This window comes from Macaca nemestrina, chromosome 11 (genome assembly GCF_043159975.1).
Source record: "Macaca nemestrina isolate mMacNem1 chromosome 11, mMacNem.hap1, whole genome shotgun sequence".
NCBI lineage: Eukaryota > Metazoa > Chordata > Mammalia > Primates > Cercopithecidae > Macaca > Macaca nemestrina.
The window spans coordinates 122,870,069-122,886,158 of NC_092135.1; the positions used below are offsets into that span (position 1 = coordinate 122,870,069).

The window sequence follows — 16,090 nt, forward strand, 5'->3', positions numbered from 1 at the left end:
ATGTGGACCACTGGGGGTCTCTCACTTACTGTTTGCCCACATTAGGGAGCTTCTCCAGGTTTCTAGATGCTCTGGGAGAGCAGGCTGCCTCACTTCTTTCTCCTTTGCCTTCCATGTTTGCTGTCACTTCTCTGTGGAATTCTGCTGTTCTATCTTAAATTATGTATTCAAAGTGTGATTATCTACTCACTATTTTGGTTCTTCTTTGTGAAGGAGGTGAGTACCAGATGCTTCTAGTTATCTGAAGCCCCTCCCAGATTGGCCTTTAAAACCCAGATTAATTTTTGTCATGCTCCATTTCAGGCAGATGACCTCCTGGTTAGAATGGGGCTGTGTTCTCTAAGTAGTCCCTGGATCTTCTAGTGAAGGCTCGGGACATGGCTGAGTGGATGTGCAGAGGACTGGCCTAGATGCCAGCTTTTGTCATTCCTTACACTTGTCTCCATTTGCTTAAAAAAATCGTGATCCTACATAAACTTTCTTACATTTGAAAACTTCTTTTATTAGTTTTACTCACATGCAGCTCTCTCAGTGGCTCTCAGACCTTGAATACTGTCTGAGCATCAGGTCTCATTGATGTCAGTTGCTTTGTAATTATGTAAGAAGATGGAATGAGTAGCTTGGATTGCTCATTGGAACTTGTCAATTCAGGACTATCATATGACATATATATATACCACTCTACAAAGTACCCATATGTCCTCCTGCCTTTTTTTCTAACAACTCTTTCAGTAGCTATTATTTTCCCCTCTTAGAGATGAGGTTTAAAGAGTTTAAGTGATTGGCCCAAGGACATACTGATTTGAGCCTTGAGACCATTACCAGGTATGGTTCTTCATAACTTACTATGCCACCTAGATTTTAAATGAATATGTTTAGGACTGGCTTTAGGCCTAGATACAGGAGATGATTGCTCATGCAGTGAGATGATGAAGAGGGGGTATGGGTGGAGAAGAACTTCAGTGGTAGAGTATCTGAAAACCTAGTATCACCCAAATCAGAAATTCATCCTCTTGGGTTAAAGATTGTCCTTTGAAGGTATTAATTTATCTCAGGACACCATAGCTCTTTTCCCTATAATCAGCCATTTGCATTCTAGGTTGAGCTGAATTAGTGTTAGTCTTGAGTAGGGTTCACAGGAGTGGCAAAGACACAGAAAATGGGCCACCATTTCTAACGCCAGTGCCCCGGACCTCATAAGATGCTCTAACCTCCTGGAGCAGAGGTGGCCTCACGTGCTCCTTCTCAACCCAGTGTTCAAGGAAACAAGTTCCTTTTGATTGGAGTTGGCATTTGAATTGGAGTCCCTTTGGAAACAAAAAAGGCACGGAGTGAGAAGGGGAGGGGGCTCTGTTTAACCAAGGCGGGCCTGGGTGGAGGCTGAGAAAGGACTGTGACAAGGTAATGGTAGGTAGCAGGTGACCGGAGAGGACAAGAATCTAACGGAGCTTGGAGCAAAGACGACTTGGGAAACTTCCAAATAAAAAGATCATGTTGTTAACAATTTTGCCTAAGTTTGCTCCTGCAGATAAACATATCCAGTATCAAATACTTCAGTGGCAAAACCCTGAGAACTGAAAAGAAGCCAAAATCCAGTAAACTCTGATATTTTCAAAAATAGTCCCTTGTAAAAGAGATTCAAGGACACTCATTCCTACGATGAAGTCTGGGCCCCTAATCCATCTTCCTCTGCTCCCCATTCCCTGCCCTAGCATTTTCTCTGGAACGACTCCATTCAACAGAACGTTGAGAATTTGACTCCAGAACTCTGAAGGGCAGGTCAATATGTCAAATCTTCAAGATTACAAAGATTAAGACACAATCTGCTTCAGGGAAGCCATGACAGGATTGGAAGAAAACACAGACAATGACATGATAACGGATGACATAACTAAGGAGAAGAGGGAGACGGGTGATGCAAGCAACACCTGCCAGTCATGGGCAGAGGATGGAAAATCCAGGCAAGCTAGGAACACAAGCAAAGCCTCAGGAGAACCTCCTGACTTAACCCACTCCCAAAAAGACAGGCTCTGAGGTGGAGATTTACATGCAAGATGTTTACAAAGCAATTTCCAGTGCTTCTTGGGAATTTGCTTAGAGGGAGGAGTTGAACTGTGAAGCAGTTGCAAGAGGCCTATTAGGAAGAGCTGTGGAACCAGGATGATTTTTAGAGCTGGGGCAATGAGCGCCTTTGTGCTTCTCATCCTCAACCAGTCATTGAAGTGAGCTGCCACTGGGCTGATGATGTGACCTGGAGCAAGAGGGACTCAGCTGAGATCCACTGGGAGTCCACATAGCTGGGGAAACGGGGATCTCAGTTCTGAAGGAAGATCTAGGTATGATTTCACTGCATGCACTGTACATACGAATTAAGCTGGCTCCTGATGTGTATGGGTTAGATTTCCGTGCTGGGAGAAAAGGGAGGAAAGGACAGGAATGGTTTTTTTTTTTTTTTTTTTGAGATGGAGTCTTGCTCTGTCGCCCAGGCTGGAGTACAATGGTGAGATCTTGGCTCACTGCAAGCTCCACCTCCCGGGTTCAGGCCATTCTCCTGCCTCAGCCTCCTGAGTAGCTGGGACTACAGGTGCCTGCCAGCTCGCCCGGCTAATTTTTTGTATTTTTAGTAGAGACGGGGTTTCACTGTGTTAGCCAGGATGGTCTCGATCTCCTGACCTCATGAATCACCCACCTCGGCCTCCCAAAGTGCTGAGATTACAGGTGTGAGCCACCACTCCCGGCCTGTTTTTTTTTTTTTTTTTTTCCTCTTAAGTGAGCAGAACATTGCAGCTCTAGTGAAGGTTGCGCATAGGCAAGCAGATGGGATATGAAATTAGGAGGAAGGCAAGGGGCTCTCTGCAGAGAATCTTGAAGGCCAATCATGCCGACACTTCGTCATTTTCTCAACAAAATATATTAACATATAACATTTAATATATGGTATATAGTTTTTCACTGCTCTAAGTGTAGGGGTGGGGGATGTGGGGGCCACTTGTAATATGAGCAAATAATAACTTTGATTTGGTATCATTTTGTCACATTTGTTCTCAAAAGTTTCTTATTTCCTGACTGCTCATAGGAGTACTAAAATTCTATAATATATATATTTTTGGCTTTCTGGGGTTTGACTAACATAAGATGATAAATCATCCGCCTGCAAATATGGTGGACCCCCTTCTGCAGAGAGACCAGCGTTCAGGATTGTAAAAGCCAGGCCTTCCCAGCAGTGTTCTCTCCATCTCCCTGTGACTACATCCCCAAGAAAGCTGTCACTAGGAAGGAAACATGGTGATTGGACCATTTGTATTGGTTTCTAAGTGAGTGTTAACACAGGACTAGAGATGTACTATATGACGTTTGGATAATGGACACTCACTTGTAAGGTAATTGTCACCAAAAATAGGGGATTATGTTCATTTTTTATAGTCTGAGCATTTTGCACTTTGAAATGAGAATGAAAAGAGAAGTAGCTACTGAGCGGGATGATGAATGAATGAGGGGACAGAGCCAGGGCTGACATCCCAAGTATTAGATCCACGTATTCTGTGTTGGATCCTTTCCAGGGTAAATTATAGGGGAAAATGCCATTTGTCTTCTGTTCATCCTTTCATCTGTAGAACTGGAAGAGTTACTACCATTTTTTATTGGGCTTATTTTGAGGAGTATTAATTTAACTTTATACAAAGATGAAAAAGAATATAAAATAAGAATTTGGTTTCTTGGCAATTCAAAATCAGGTCACTGTTTTACAAGGCTTTATCATCTGTACAGTAATTTTTTTAGGGGTGGCTAATTAGCAGAGGACCCAGTGGATTTTTTTATACCCAGTATGTCTAAGAATCATGTGGGCCTGGGTACTGGACTCCACTCCTGGGGTTCTATTTCAGAAGTTCTTATGGCACAGAGAAGTATGCATCTTAACAGGTGTTTTATCTGATTCTGAAGCAAGTGGTCTTCTGTCCATGAGTGATTACTACAGTGAGATAGATAATAATAGTTTGTTTGAACTGGGGTCTAGACATGCCTATGGGATCTAGCCAGGAAATATAAATAAGAGGGGCTGCCTGGTATAAGTCGATTAGGGCTTGGTGCATATTGCTGCAAGCCGGAAAACACAAGTGGTGCAACAGTGTCTCAATTTTCACTTATTGTTGTGATGGGGGAGTGCGATTCCGATACTGCTAAATGGCCTGACCATTCAACAGATACCAGGGAGCTGGAAATCTATACAAAGTCTCCTAATATTTAAATGTTGACACCTAACTGAAATAAAATTAAGACTACGTGTTTGGCAGATAAAACATGCATACTGGATTCCATCGCTAAGCAGCCAGTCTGATGCATCTGCTCTAGAGAAAGGAAGAAGTAAAAGGTGTTGGGATTGTGCAGGGTGAGTTTCAATGCTGTTAAGGCAGAGTGGTCTTAGGTGATTCTCTTTAGAGCAGTTGTATTTAAAATTCTTGTTCTGTGAACAGTGTCAGGGGCAAAACAGTGACGTTCTCAAAGATACTGTGGTTTGTGATGGAAAAATTAGAATATTTGGCACCTGACACAGGCACAAAGGTCTATTATTTTCAATTACTTCCTTGGAGATTTTTTGGGAAGATTTATTTTCAGATTTGGAGGCAACCCATTGCCAGCTATGTCCTGGGGGCATGGGAGATGGGTGGATTGGCATGGGCGAGAGGACTTGAGCCTACAGGAGGGAATTAGGTGGGAGATGATATCGGAGGCAGAGTCCTCCTGGGTGCCTGGAATAGTGATATCTAAGGTGGCCTAAAGCTACATACAGGGAAATTAAAAGACCTGAGATGCTGACCCAGACAGTCAGGAACCAAGAGAACTGGAGCCAGAATTAAGCTGGGAATAATGCTTTGGGCCAGAGCTCATCACAGGGCAATCTTTTCTAAATAAAGAAGTGAGATCTATTTAAGAAAAGAATAGTTAAAATGTGTCTTGAGGCCTGGCGCGGTGGCTCATGCCTGTAATCCCAGCACTTTGGGAGGCCGAGGCGGGCAGATCACGAGGTCAGGAGATTGAGACCATCCTGGCCAATATGGTGAAACCCTGTCTCTACTATAAGTACAAAAATTAGCCAGGCATGGTGGTGCATGCCTGTAATCCCAGCTACTCGGGAGGCTGAGGCAGGAGAATCGCTTGAACCTGGGAGGCAGAGGCTACAGTTAGCCGAGATCGTGCCATCACACTCCAGCCTGGGCACAGAGCAAGACTCTGTCTCAAAAAAATAAATAAACAAAATTAAAAAAAAGTGTCTTGAGGCATCAGAGTTCTCACCCAAAATATCTTTCTGTCACTTCTGTGTACTCAACATTTAAATATGCATTCCAACCTCTCACCTCCCTCCTCACCATCAAGTACTGACATGGCCAATGGACTTGCATAGCAGAAATATGAACTCAGCTAAAGTCTCCTTCTTTGAGTCTGAGGCTTTGGAATGACTGCTGAAGGTGAATATGAAAATTAAATTCTCTAGCTTGCCTTCTGCACACCTAGAAGCAGCTCAGTTCAGGTCCATGGCAGGCAGTATTCGCTAGGGAAGGGAAGTGGGCCAGAGGGTGGAAAATGTCAGTGGTTCCCAAACCTGGGTCAGCACCTATCAGTCATAGCTCTGATAAGCTTATGACATGGCGGTAACAAACAATCTTGAATCGTAACACAGCGAAATGGTATTTCTCACTCAAGACTATATGACCAACAGGGTTAGCAGAGAGAGAGAGAGAGAGAGAGAGAGTGTGTGTGTCTTGCTCACTGTGATTACTTGGGTATTGAGGCTGACACAGTACGTCAAAGGTAAGTAAATCACGGCTTCAGGTACATCAGTAAGTACATCAGGGGAAGCGACTGGGAAGAACTACTTACTGGCTTTGAAGCCTCTGCCTGAAAGTAACACATGTTACTTCTGCCTACATTTCAATGGTTATAGCAAGTCACATGATCATGCTTGCCTTCAAAAGAGGCAGGAAAGTGCAATCCTACCACAAGGTTAGAGCAGAGAAATGGAACATTTGTGATCCCTCTGAGAACCTCCACAAACCTTAAGATTCGGATTCATTATATTTTCCCCAAGTCATTCTAAGTCTCTCTTATGTTTGGAAACCTCTGATCTACCCATTTCATCTTTGGAGGAACTTCTGAGCTGAGATGTGAGTCCTTTCTTGGCTTCTTGGCAAGGCATCCTAAGTATTGAGTGTAGATTTGCATTCAGTAGGTATCCAATGAACCGTTTTTCTCAGTAACGCACCCAGTCTTCAAGAGGAGACCAAATGCAAAGTAACCGTATTTTTTATTTCTATGAACAATAAAATACTTTCATAATTTCACATCCCATTGCTTTTAAGAGCACATATATTACAAATAAAGAAACTCCACAAACTTTAAAGATTAGTATTTATCAACACTTCTGTACACATACACAAATATTTTAATATAATGGTATCTGAAATGTTATTCATATATTTTTAGTACTGTCATAGTATTAACTAAAAAGGATCTTTTAAATTTGGTAAAAACCGTATATTTTACAATCTTTTATTTACATCTGAAATATGCTTAAATGTTACAAAAACATTCACTTTAACCTTTAAAATATGTGTACTAGGACTGGGGTACTGACCATACAATAACTGACAGCAAACTTAGGGTTTGCATTTGAGCTACACATTCACTGGAATTTCATGGCAAATACTCACCTTGGCTTGATCAACACTGCTCAAAGAAAAAAAAAATTATACAAAATGTGCAAATTCAGAGATTGGCAAAATTCTGAAGCTTAGCGAGGTAAACAAAAATATTAACACCATGAAAACTTCAAATAAATTAAACCTATCTTCCCCGAGATTAGCTGCAAATTCAGAAAGTTCTCTTAGAGGCGGGTCTGATGCTGCAGAGCCCTCAGACTTCAGCACTAGATGAGATGGAGACCGTGGGTAGGGCCGGAGTTGCTTTGCTAATTACTCGAGTGCAGGTTTGGTCCACTCCGCGCTTTGATGGGTCGTCCCTGCCCGTAATCTTAAAACAGGAAAAAACAACACAACAAAATAAAATAATGCAGAGGTTAATGTTAATATCCCAAACACAAAATTAAAACCCAGAATACAGGTTTTTATTCCCCACAGGGCAATTTATGCAAATTATGAAAAGACTCATATCAAAGTAGATCTAAATAATTTTTCCCCAAGACGGTGTGCTGGCTTTAACTTTTGGTGAAAGTAAAAATAGTTTCACCATCATCTTCCGCTATCTGACATAAATTTATAAATGTTGGATGAAACTTACAAAATATATCTGAGTAATTCCAGGATTTTATTCTATTCTAAAAGGTTATCATTTATATTGTCAGCATGTGCCAAAAAAGGGGAAACATTAGAAACCTCATTTAAATGTTTGCATAAAAGGAAATACAGTAAATAAAAGTCTTGACCTGATTTTAATTTTGAAAATAATGTTAGTGTGCCTAAAAAATACTTTATCAGATTGATTCAAATAAGGATGTGTAAGCACAATAACAGCAGAAACTGCAGACACTTTAAAAATATATCTTTGTACAGAAGAGATTTCTGTACAAAGAATTGTGAAGATTTTTCCACTAACTTCACACATTGTCCCACTGTGCCATGACCACCATCTCTACTCTTCCAAGATAAAATCGCTACTTCTGTTCCCCAAAGAGCACTCAGCTGAGAGCATCCTATACTACCAATAAATTCTCCTTACGATCAATATCACAAAGCTCTGAATAAATAATCCGACTGATGATGTGTTCAAAGAGTAGACTCCAGGTGCAGTATACCTATGCTTGGCATCACACCAGATTGGGTCTGTTCCTTTCTCTGTATTTTACATTGGATACCCATCGTCACAGTTGACTTCAGTATGCTGTTATTCTTACTGAATGTTGAAACAGACTCCAAATGGGCATCTTACACTGATGCTTAATCTGAATGCTTATATGCATTCCTTTGGCCTCAAAGAAGCCTTTTATGTTTTTTTGCTATTTATTATAAACAGTATGGAATTTTGGCACCTATAAAAGCAATTATTGCCATGCGCGGTGGCTCACGCCTGTAATCCCAGCACTTTGGGAGGCCGAGGTGGGTGGATCACGAGGTCAGCAGATTGTGTCCGTCCTGGCTGACATGGTGAAACCCCGTCTCTACTAAAAATACAAAAAAATTAGCCGGGTGAGGTGGCGGGCACCTGTAGTCCCAGCTACTTGGGAGGCTGAGGCAGGAGAATGGCATGAACTCGGGAGGCGGAGCTTGCAGTGAGCCGAGATTGTGCCACTGCACTCCAGCCTGGGTGACTGAGCGAGACTCCGTCTCAAAAAAAAAAAAAAAAAAATTATTGCCTGCTGGTCAGTGACAACTCAAACTACTTTATCTCAACATCTCCATTTTACACAGTAGCATCCACTTTATCTTGTCTTGTCTCTTTCCTTATACTGAAGGTTCCTTCATTAACTAGATGTATTCAAAATACTCCCCAAGCTAATACTTTTCTAGACACTTTTTGAGTGAATTGCATATGTAGCTGAAACAGCAGAAGGACGAACATAACTACATTTTTTAGTTTTAATCATGGGGCTTTTACCTATTCCTGCATGTAAGCTGGGATCATTTTGGAGCACTGATACAATCTGAAAAAACAGCAATCATGTAGTTTTTTTTTAGACGGAGTCTCCCTTTGTCACCCAGGTTGGAGTGCAGTGGCACGATCTCAGCTCACTGCAACCTCCGCCTCCTGGATTCAAGCGATTCTCCTGCCTCAGCCTCCCAAATAGCTGGAATTACAGGCACCTGCCACTACGCCCAGCTAATTTTTGTATTTTTAGTAGAGACGGGGTTTCACCATGTTGGCCAGGCTGGTCTCGAACTCCTGACCTCAGGCAATCTGCCTATCTCAGCCTCCCAAAGTGCTGGGATTACAGGTGTGAGCCACTGCGCCAGGCCTCACGTAGATTTTAAAACTAACTATGGGATTAAAGAAGTACGTAAACAACTGACAATGTTTTGTTAAAAGATTTATAGGAGCACTGTGACTTGACCAAGGACAAGGAAGTTTCCTGCCTCCTCAGACCCTTGCTGGTGCCCAGATATCTGTGGTCATCAGACACTTCTTGATTTCAACCACTTTCTTTTCTCCTTGCCCTTAACTTAAAAAGCACCTAAAATGTGTACTGAGTTAAGATGCCATGTTAGGATGCTGGATCACCATCTTCATGTTTGCTGGCTCTTTGAATAAACCTGCTTTTCCTCCCATCAACTCTCACTTCTAGCGTTCAGCTTTTGAGCAGAGAGCAGCCAAATCTGGGTTTGCTTACACATAATTAATTCTATTTTTCTATTTCTTTTTTATATTTTGATGTCTAGCTATCCATTCTAATTGTTTCTTTTTTCTTTTTCTTTTTTTTTTTTTTTTTAAGACGGAGTTTTGCTCTTGTCACTCAGGCTGGAGTGCAATAGTATGATCTTGGTTCACTGCAACCTCTGCCTCCTGAGTTCAGTGATTCTCCTGCCTCAGCCTCCTGAGTAACTGGGATTACAGGCATGTGCCACCACACCCGACTAATTTTTTTTCTTTTTTGTATTTTTAGTAGTGACGGGGTTTCACCATGTTGGTCAGGCTGGTCTCGCACTCCTGACCTCAGGTGATCCAGCCACCTCGGCCTCCCAAAGTGCTGGGATTACAGGCGTGAGCCACTGTGCCCAGCCTGTTTCTATTTTCAAGTGTTCAATAGAATTTTTTTCTTCATTGTAATTTTATATGTACCTGTTTTCAGAATATGTGCATGAATAGATAGGTATGTGAAGGCATTCCGATAGATAGAGACCTAGGTGACAAATCCCCACTGAAGTTCAGAACCAGGAGGAGGTGTATCTTTCCTGTGGACAGATCTTTTTACAGATCTATTTCTATAACAAGGCCTGTGCAATCCATCAGTTTCTTTTCTTTGTGTCAGTTTCCACGAGGCATAGAGTCAAGTTTTGCTTCTTTTAGCAAAGGTTTCCTGGAAAAGAAATGATTTTTCTCTCCCCTTAAGCACCTGGTCCTTGTCTTTATATTTTTGTTTTAGCACTTTGGGGTATAGCCTATCTTTGTTTTGGAAACAAATCAGCTCAAATATATTTTAAAAGTTGGAGTATGCATTTTCATTTTAAAAGCTACGTTGTTAACTTCAGTTTAAATCACTAGGCTTCCCCCACCTCCCCGCGCTGTTGATCTACCTTGAAACAGAAATGGAATTGTTCTGATTAAATAAAAACTTAGAGAGTACTAGCTACTACGGAGGTGACTAGAGAAACTGAATGGCTAGGAAGAGAGGGGTACACCAGAAGGCCACAAAGGACAGAGTAGACATAAAGAAAGAAAAACATACCACTTTTGCTTACAGTACTGAGGGAAATACTAGACACAGAGGAACAGAAGCTGTATAAACACGGACCTCGACAGAGCTGCCAGGAAAAAAGAGAAAAAGCATTTTTGTCCAAAGTTTCTAGGTCAGATGTGATTGACAGTTGGAGACAAGCATTCCTTCACCACCTTCCCAAACTTTCAGATCCATCGTTTGTTCTTTTTATTTCACTCCCAGATGTATGATTTTCCCCATTCTATCAAGTCATCTCTCCTGAGTACTTAATTCCCATCACCCCTCAAGTAGCCCAAACCAATACTACCTCCATGAGGAATCCTATCTACGGCAATTCATTTTCTCCAATATAACTCGGTCAACCATTTCTTTCTCTAGCTACAATGGAGAGTTAAAAATCAAGATGGAAGAAGATGGAAAAAAAGAAAAGCTAGATGGGAAATGCAATTAGAAAAAACAGATTCATACAACACACTTCATGGTTTGTGAATCGTATTGATGCCAGGCCATTTAAGGAAAACAAGGGAAATGCATATTCAGTGGGTGGCTACCATGTATGAAGCACTACTGGGAGGCTAATTCAAGTTCTGTCCCTCAGTTTTTCTGTAGAGAACACATCTAAGTCCTGGAGAGGAGCACAGGTGATGAGATGTGCAGGTAGAATGTGAGGGCATGGGGGGGGGCACGGGTGCTGAGATGTGCAGGTAGAGCGTGGGGGTATGGCGGGGAGCACGGGTGCTGAGATGTGCAGGTAGAGCGTGGGGGTATGGCGGGGAGCACGGGTGCTGAGATGTGCAGGTAGAGCGTGGGGGTATGGTGGGGAGCACAGGTGCTGAGATGTGCAGGTAGAGTGTGGGGGCATGGGGGGCACGGGTGCTGAGATGTACAGGTAGAGCGTGGGGGTATGGGGGGTGCACAGGTGCTGAGATGTGCAGGTAGAGCGTGGGGGCATGGGGGGCACGGGTGCTGAGATGTGCAGGTAGAGTGTGGGGGCATGGGGGGGAGCACGGGTGCTGAGATGTGCAGGTAGAGCGTGGGGGTATGGCGGGGAGCAGGGGTGCTGAGATGTGCAGGTAGAGCGTGGGGGTATGGCGGGGAGCAGGGGTGCTGAGATGTGCAGGTAGAGTGTGGGGGTATGGGGGGCACGGGTGCTGAGATGTGCAGGTAGAGCGTGGGGGTATGGGGGGCACGGGTGCTGAGATGTACAGGTAGAGCGTGGGGGTATGGGGGGCACGGGTGCTGAGATGTGCAGGTAGAGTGTGGGGGTATGGGGGGCACGGGTGCTGAGATGTGCAGGTAGAGCGTGGGGGTATGGGGGGAGCACAGGTGCTGAGATGTGCAGGTAGAGTGTGGGGGTATGGGGGGAGCACAGGTGCTGAGATGTGCAGGTAGAGCGTGGGGGTATGGGAGGGCACGGGTGCTGAGATGTGCAGGTAGAGCGTGGGGGTATGGCGGGGAGCATGGGTGCTGAGATGTGCAGGTACAGTGTGGGGGTATGGGGGGGAGCACGGATGCTGAGATGTGCAGGTAGAGTGTGGAGGTATGGGCGGGAGCAGGGGTGCTGAGATGTACAGGTAGAGCTTGGGGGTATGGGGGGGAGCACAGGTGCTGAGATGTGCAGGTAGAGCGTGGGGGCATGGGGGGCACGGGTGCTGAGATGTGCAGGTAGAGTGTGGGGGCATGGGGGGGAGCACGGGTGCTGAGATGTGCAGGTAGAGCGTGGGGGTATGGCGGGGAGCAGGGGTGCTGAGATGTGCAGGTAGAGCGTGGGGGTATGGCGGGGAGCAGGGGTGCTGAGATGTGCAGGTAGAGTGTGGGGGTATGGGGGGCACGGGTGCTGAGATGTGCAGGTAGAGCGTGGGGGTATGGGGGGCACGGGTGCTGAGATGTACAGGTAGAGCGTGGGGGTATGGGGGGCACGGGTGCTGAGATGTGCAGGTAGAGTGTGGGGGTATGGGGGGCACGGGTGCTGAGATGTGCAGGTAGAGCGTGGGGGTATGGGGGGAGCACAGGTGCTGAGATGTGCAGGTAGAGTGTGGGGGTATGGGGGGAGCACAGGTGCTGAGATGTGCAGGTAGAGCGTGGGGGTATGGGAGGGCACGGGTGCTGAGATGTGCAGGTAGAGCGTGGGGGTATGGCGGGGAGCATGGGTGCTGAGATGTGCAGGTACAGTGTGGGGGTATGGGGGGGAGCACGGATGCTGAGATGTGCAGGTAGAGTGTGGGGGTATGGGCGGGAGCAGGGGTGCTGAGATGTACAGGTAGAGCTTGGGGGTATGGGGGGGAGCACGGGTGCTGAGATGTGCAGGTAGAGTGTTGGGTATGGGGGAGCACGGATGCTGAGATGTGCAGGTAGAGTGTGGGGGTATCAGGGGGGCACGGGTGCGGAGATGTGCAGGTAGAGCGTGGGGGTATGGGGGGGCACAGGTGCTGAGATGTGCAGGTAGAGCGTGGGGGTATGGGGGGGGCACAGGTGCTGAGATGTGCAGGTAGAGCGTGGGGGTATGGGGGGGGCACGGGTGCTGAGATGTGCAGGTGGAGCGTGGGGGTATGGGGGGGGCACGGGTGCTGAGATGTGCAGGTAGAGCGTGGGGGTATGGGGGGGCACAGGTGCTGAGATGTGCAGGTAGAGCGTGGGGGTATGGGGGGGGCACGGGTGCTGAGATGTGCAGGTAGAGTGTGGGGGTATGGGGGGGGAGCACGGATGCTGAGATGTGCAGGTAGAGCGTGGGGGGATGGGGGGGCACGGGTGCTGAGATGTGCAGGTAGAGCGTGGGGGTATTTATGAATTCTAGGAACTCGGCCAGGAAGTAATATTTGGCTTTCAACCAGTTGATTTTTAGCCACCCCAAAAGTACTGAGATGACTGAATGCCCACATTTTGTGTGCAGCCTTACAGAACATGCTGTACACATCCGAGACATCACGGATGACTTGCTTATGGAGTGGGTGGTAGAGTTTGATCTGAATTCTGCACATCTGCAGGAGGCCCAGCCGCCACAGAGGCAGTCTTGGTAGCAAACAGCCATGACTAGTCTTGGGGTTCATCCTGAGTATAGTACAGAGACCCCCTCAACTGTGGACTCCACATCACAGCCTTGGGGTAGTGCGGTCCTCAAACAGGGATGGCGGAGGGTGGCAGCAAACCCTCATGGGAATGCCACCCAGTGTTCCTCAGCATTTGATGGGACTCACATAGTCTAGAAAAACCAAGGGTTCATGTGGACTGTGGAAAGTATCTGGATTCTCATGATCCTTTTCTATAAATTTTTCCCCAACCTGACCTCTGCTTTGGGGCAAGAGGTGGTGTGCACAGGAGAGAAAATAGATCAGCAACATGGCGCTGATGCAGTGATTTCTGCAGCAAGAAAAGGGCCTCTTTCCTGTCCTTCTGGCATTGGGGGTGAAAGGGATTTTCTGTCCACTGATCGCGCATGTGCACCAAGGAGCGCTTACCTGCTCATTCATGATAGTGGAGAGTTCGCTGAGCATGTCCTTGTAGTGGGACCTCAGTTCTTCCTGGTACTCCAGCTGGTCCTCTTTGATGAGGCGCTCATTCACGTCAAGGGCCTGCCCACATGCATCTGCAAATTGCCTTTAGCAACAGCATTAAACAAATTAAAAACCAGTCCTTGCAAGTAGCATTGAGTTCAGTGACTGAGTTCAGAGTCAGGCTGCTGATGGACTCTGCCACCTCAGTGAGTTTTGGTGTGATGGATTCTTGGGGGATTGAGGACTCCCTGTCTGAGGAAGTTCAAGGAAGAACATTCCAACAAAGAGAAGCTTACCTGAAGATCTCCTTCAAAAGCTTTACTTGGTTGTCAGGGTACTTCTTTGCATTGGTTTCTTCAAGAAAAGCTCGTGCATAGGCCATTGGCCCGGCATTAACCTGTTGAGAAGAGAATTGGTGGAGGAAGAGCTACCTTCTGCATGGAAGGAGTAGCAACTGTGCACCAATGGTGTGGTACCCCGATCTCCCACCCTGCCTTCTAGTCCACTCATTTGTATACCTGACTTAGTTGCTGTCCTCCAACTTGTCAATAAAGCATGAGTCTGAGCTCTACCTTTCATTGACAAACTTCCTAAACTTCAGTCCTTTGCCAATCCTTCCATTTTTTTTTTGCCATATCTGCACATTACCTGAACTGCTGTTTTTTTTTTTCTTCATTGTTTTCTTTGTTGGAGACAGGGTCTCACTCTGTTGCCCAGGCTAGAGTGCAGTGGCATGATCACTGCAGCTTCAAACTACTGGGCTCAAGTAATCCTCTCGCCTCAGCCTCTCAAGTAGCTGGGACTACAGGCGTTTGCTGCCATGCCTGGCTAATTTTTTTAAAAAAGTTTTTCTAGAGATGGGGACGGTCTCACTACATTGTCCTGGCTAGTCTCGAACTCTTGGCCTCAAGCAATCCATCCGCCTCGGCCTCCCAAAGTGCTGGGATTACAGGTATGACCCACCCACCGAATCTGCCGTTTTCTTAATAGCTTTTAAAACTAGACTCACTTCTAGTAACTCCAGGATATTTATTTAAATTGAACATTTGTGAAATCAAATGTTTGAAGTGCTAGTTTTTCTCTATTAACACTCAGATAAACACATACTACTTTGAAGGGATAACCCACAGTGGTGGTGGTGTGGGCACTGCCCCGGAATCACTGTTTCACTGGCTTCCATTTCATGGTCTGGCTCAAGGAGGCATTTATCAGATTTGCTGAATGAATGCACAATGGGTTCAGTTCATGCTCATGCACATGGATGGCCTCACTTGTGCAGGAGTCCAAATCCTTTAGTGCATAGAAGCGTTTAATGTGGCTGTCAGGCTTGGGAAGGAAAAAGGTAAAAGAAGAAGGAAGCTGACTTCAGGGGCCTGTGACCAGCAGGCATGGCCAGTGTGGCAGATGCAATCACTGGTACTGGGTGTACCATCTTTTGCTTCTTCAGATCCAATCTCCACTTCCCTCCACTCAGCTATGTGCCTAGGGAAGTCATCCTGCATGGGACAGGACCATGGCTCTCATGCTTTCTGGCCTTCTCGGCCCATGGGGGACACAGACAAGGGAGGTAGGGAAGGGAAGAGTGTGGTCAGTGTCAGGATCAGTAGCATTAATTTTTCCTTTGGCTTTTTCTTTCTTTCTTTTTTTTTATTTTTTGAGATGGAGTCTTGCTCTGTCACCCAGGCTGGAGTGCAATGGTGCGATCTCAGTTCACTGCAACCTCCACCTCCCAGGTTCAAGCAATTATCCTGCCTCAGCTTCCCAAGTAGCTGGGATCACAGGCGTGTGCCACCACGCTTGGCTAATTTTTGTATTTTTAGTAGAGGTGGGGTTTCACCATGTTGGCGAGGCTGGTCTCGAACTCTTGACCTTAAGTGATCCATCCGCTTCAGCCTCCCAAAGTGCTGGGATTACAGGCATGAGCCACTGTGTCCAGCCTTCTTTGGCGTTTAGGCTCCAGTACAGCTGTGCAGGGTGCTACTACTGATCTTCCTTTATTTTAAAATTTAATACTTTGTTCCTTATGAATGCTTAGGATCAATTTATTAATACAATAAATAAAAATTCATGCCTTATTCCTGAGTTACTTGGGGCTTCCTTTAATTTTGTGCCCGAGGTGAGTGCCTTACTCACCTCACCTGCCTGGCTCTGGTCAGAGTACTAGGCCCCAGGCTTCCTGCTTGCAGAAGCCTCCCTATCACCAGCTGAAGCCCCT

At 45.6% G+C, this 16,090-nt stretch overlaps 1 protein-coding gene across 9 annotated transcripts in view; it reads right to left on the reverse strand.

Moving 5' to 3' along the window:
- Positions 1–6,282: 6,282 nt before the first annotated feature.
- Positions 6,283–16,090, reverse strand: part of LOC105481342 (dedicator of cytokinesis 10) — a 281,662-nt gene continuing 271,854 nt past the window's right edge. For 6 of the 9 annotated variants that reach the window (XM_071073452.1, XM_071073450.1, XM_071073451.1 and 3 more), the window contains 4 exons: positions 14,172–14,272; positions 13,840–13,978; positions 10,394–10,469; positions 6,283–7,026 (listed from right to left, as the gene is read on the reverse strand). In XM_071073452.1, the coding sequence (XP_070929553.1) occupies positions 6,965–7,026; positions 10,394–10,469; positions 13,840–13,978; positions 14,172–14,272 (378 nt within the window). In that variant the 3' untranslated portion in view covers positions 6,283–6,964. The remainder of the gene's footprint in view (positions 7,027–10,393; positions 10,470–13,839; positions 13,979–14,171; positions 14,273–16,090) is intronic. The other 3 variants (XM_071073449.1, XM_071073454.1, XM_071073456.1) reach the window with 1 other exon arrangement.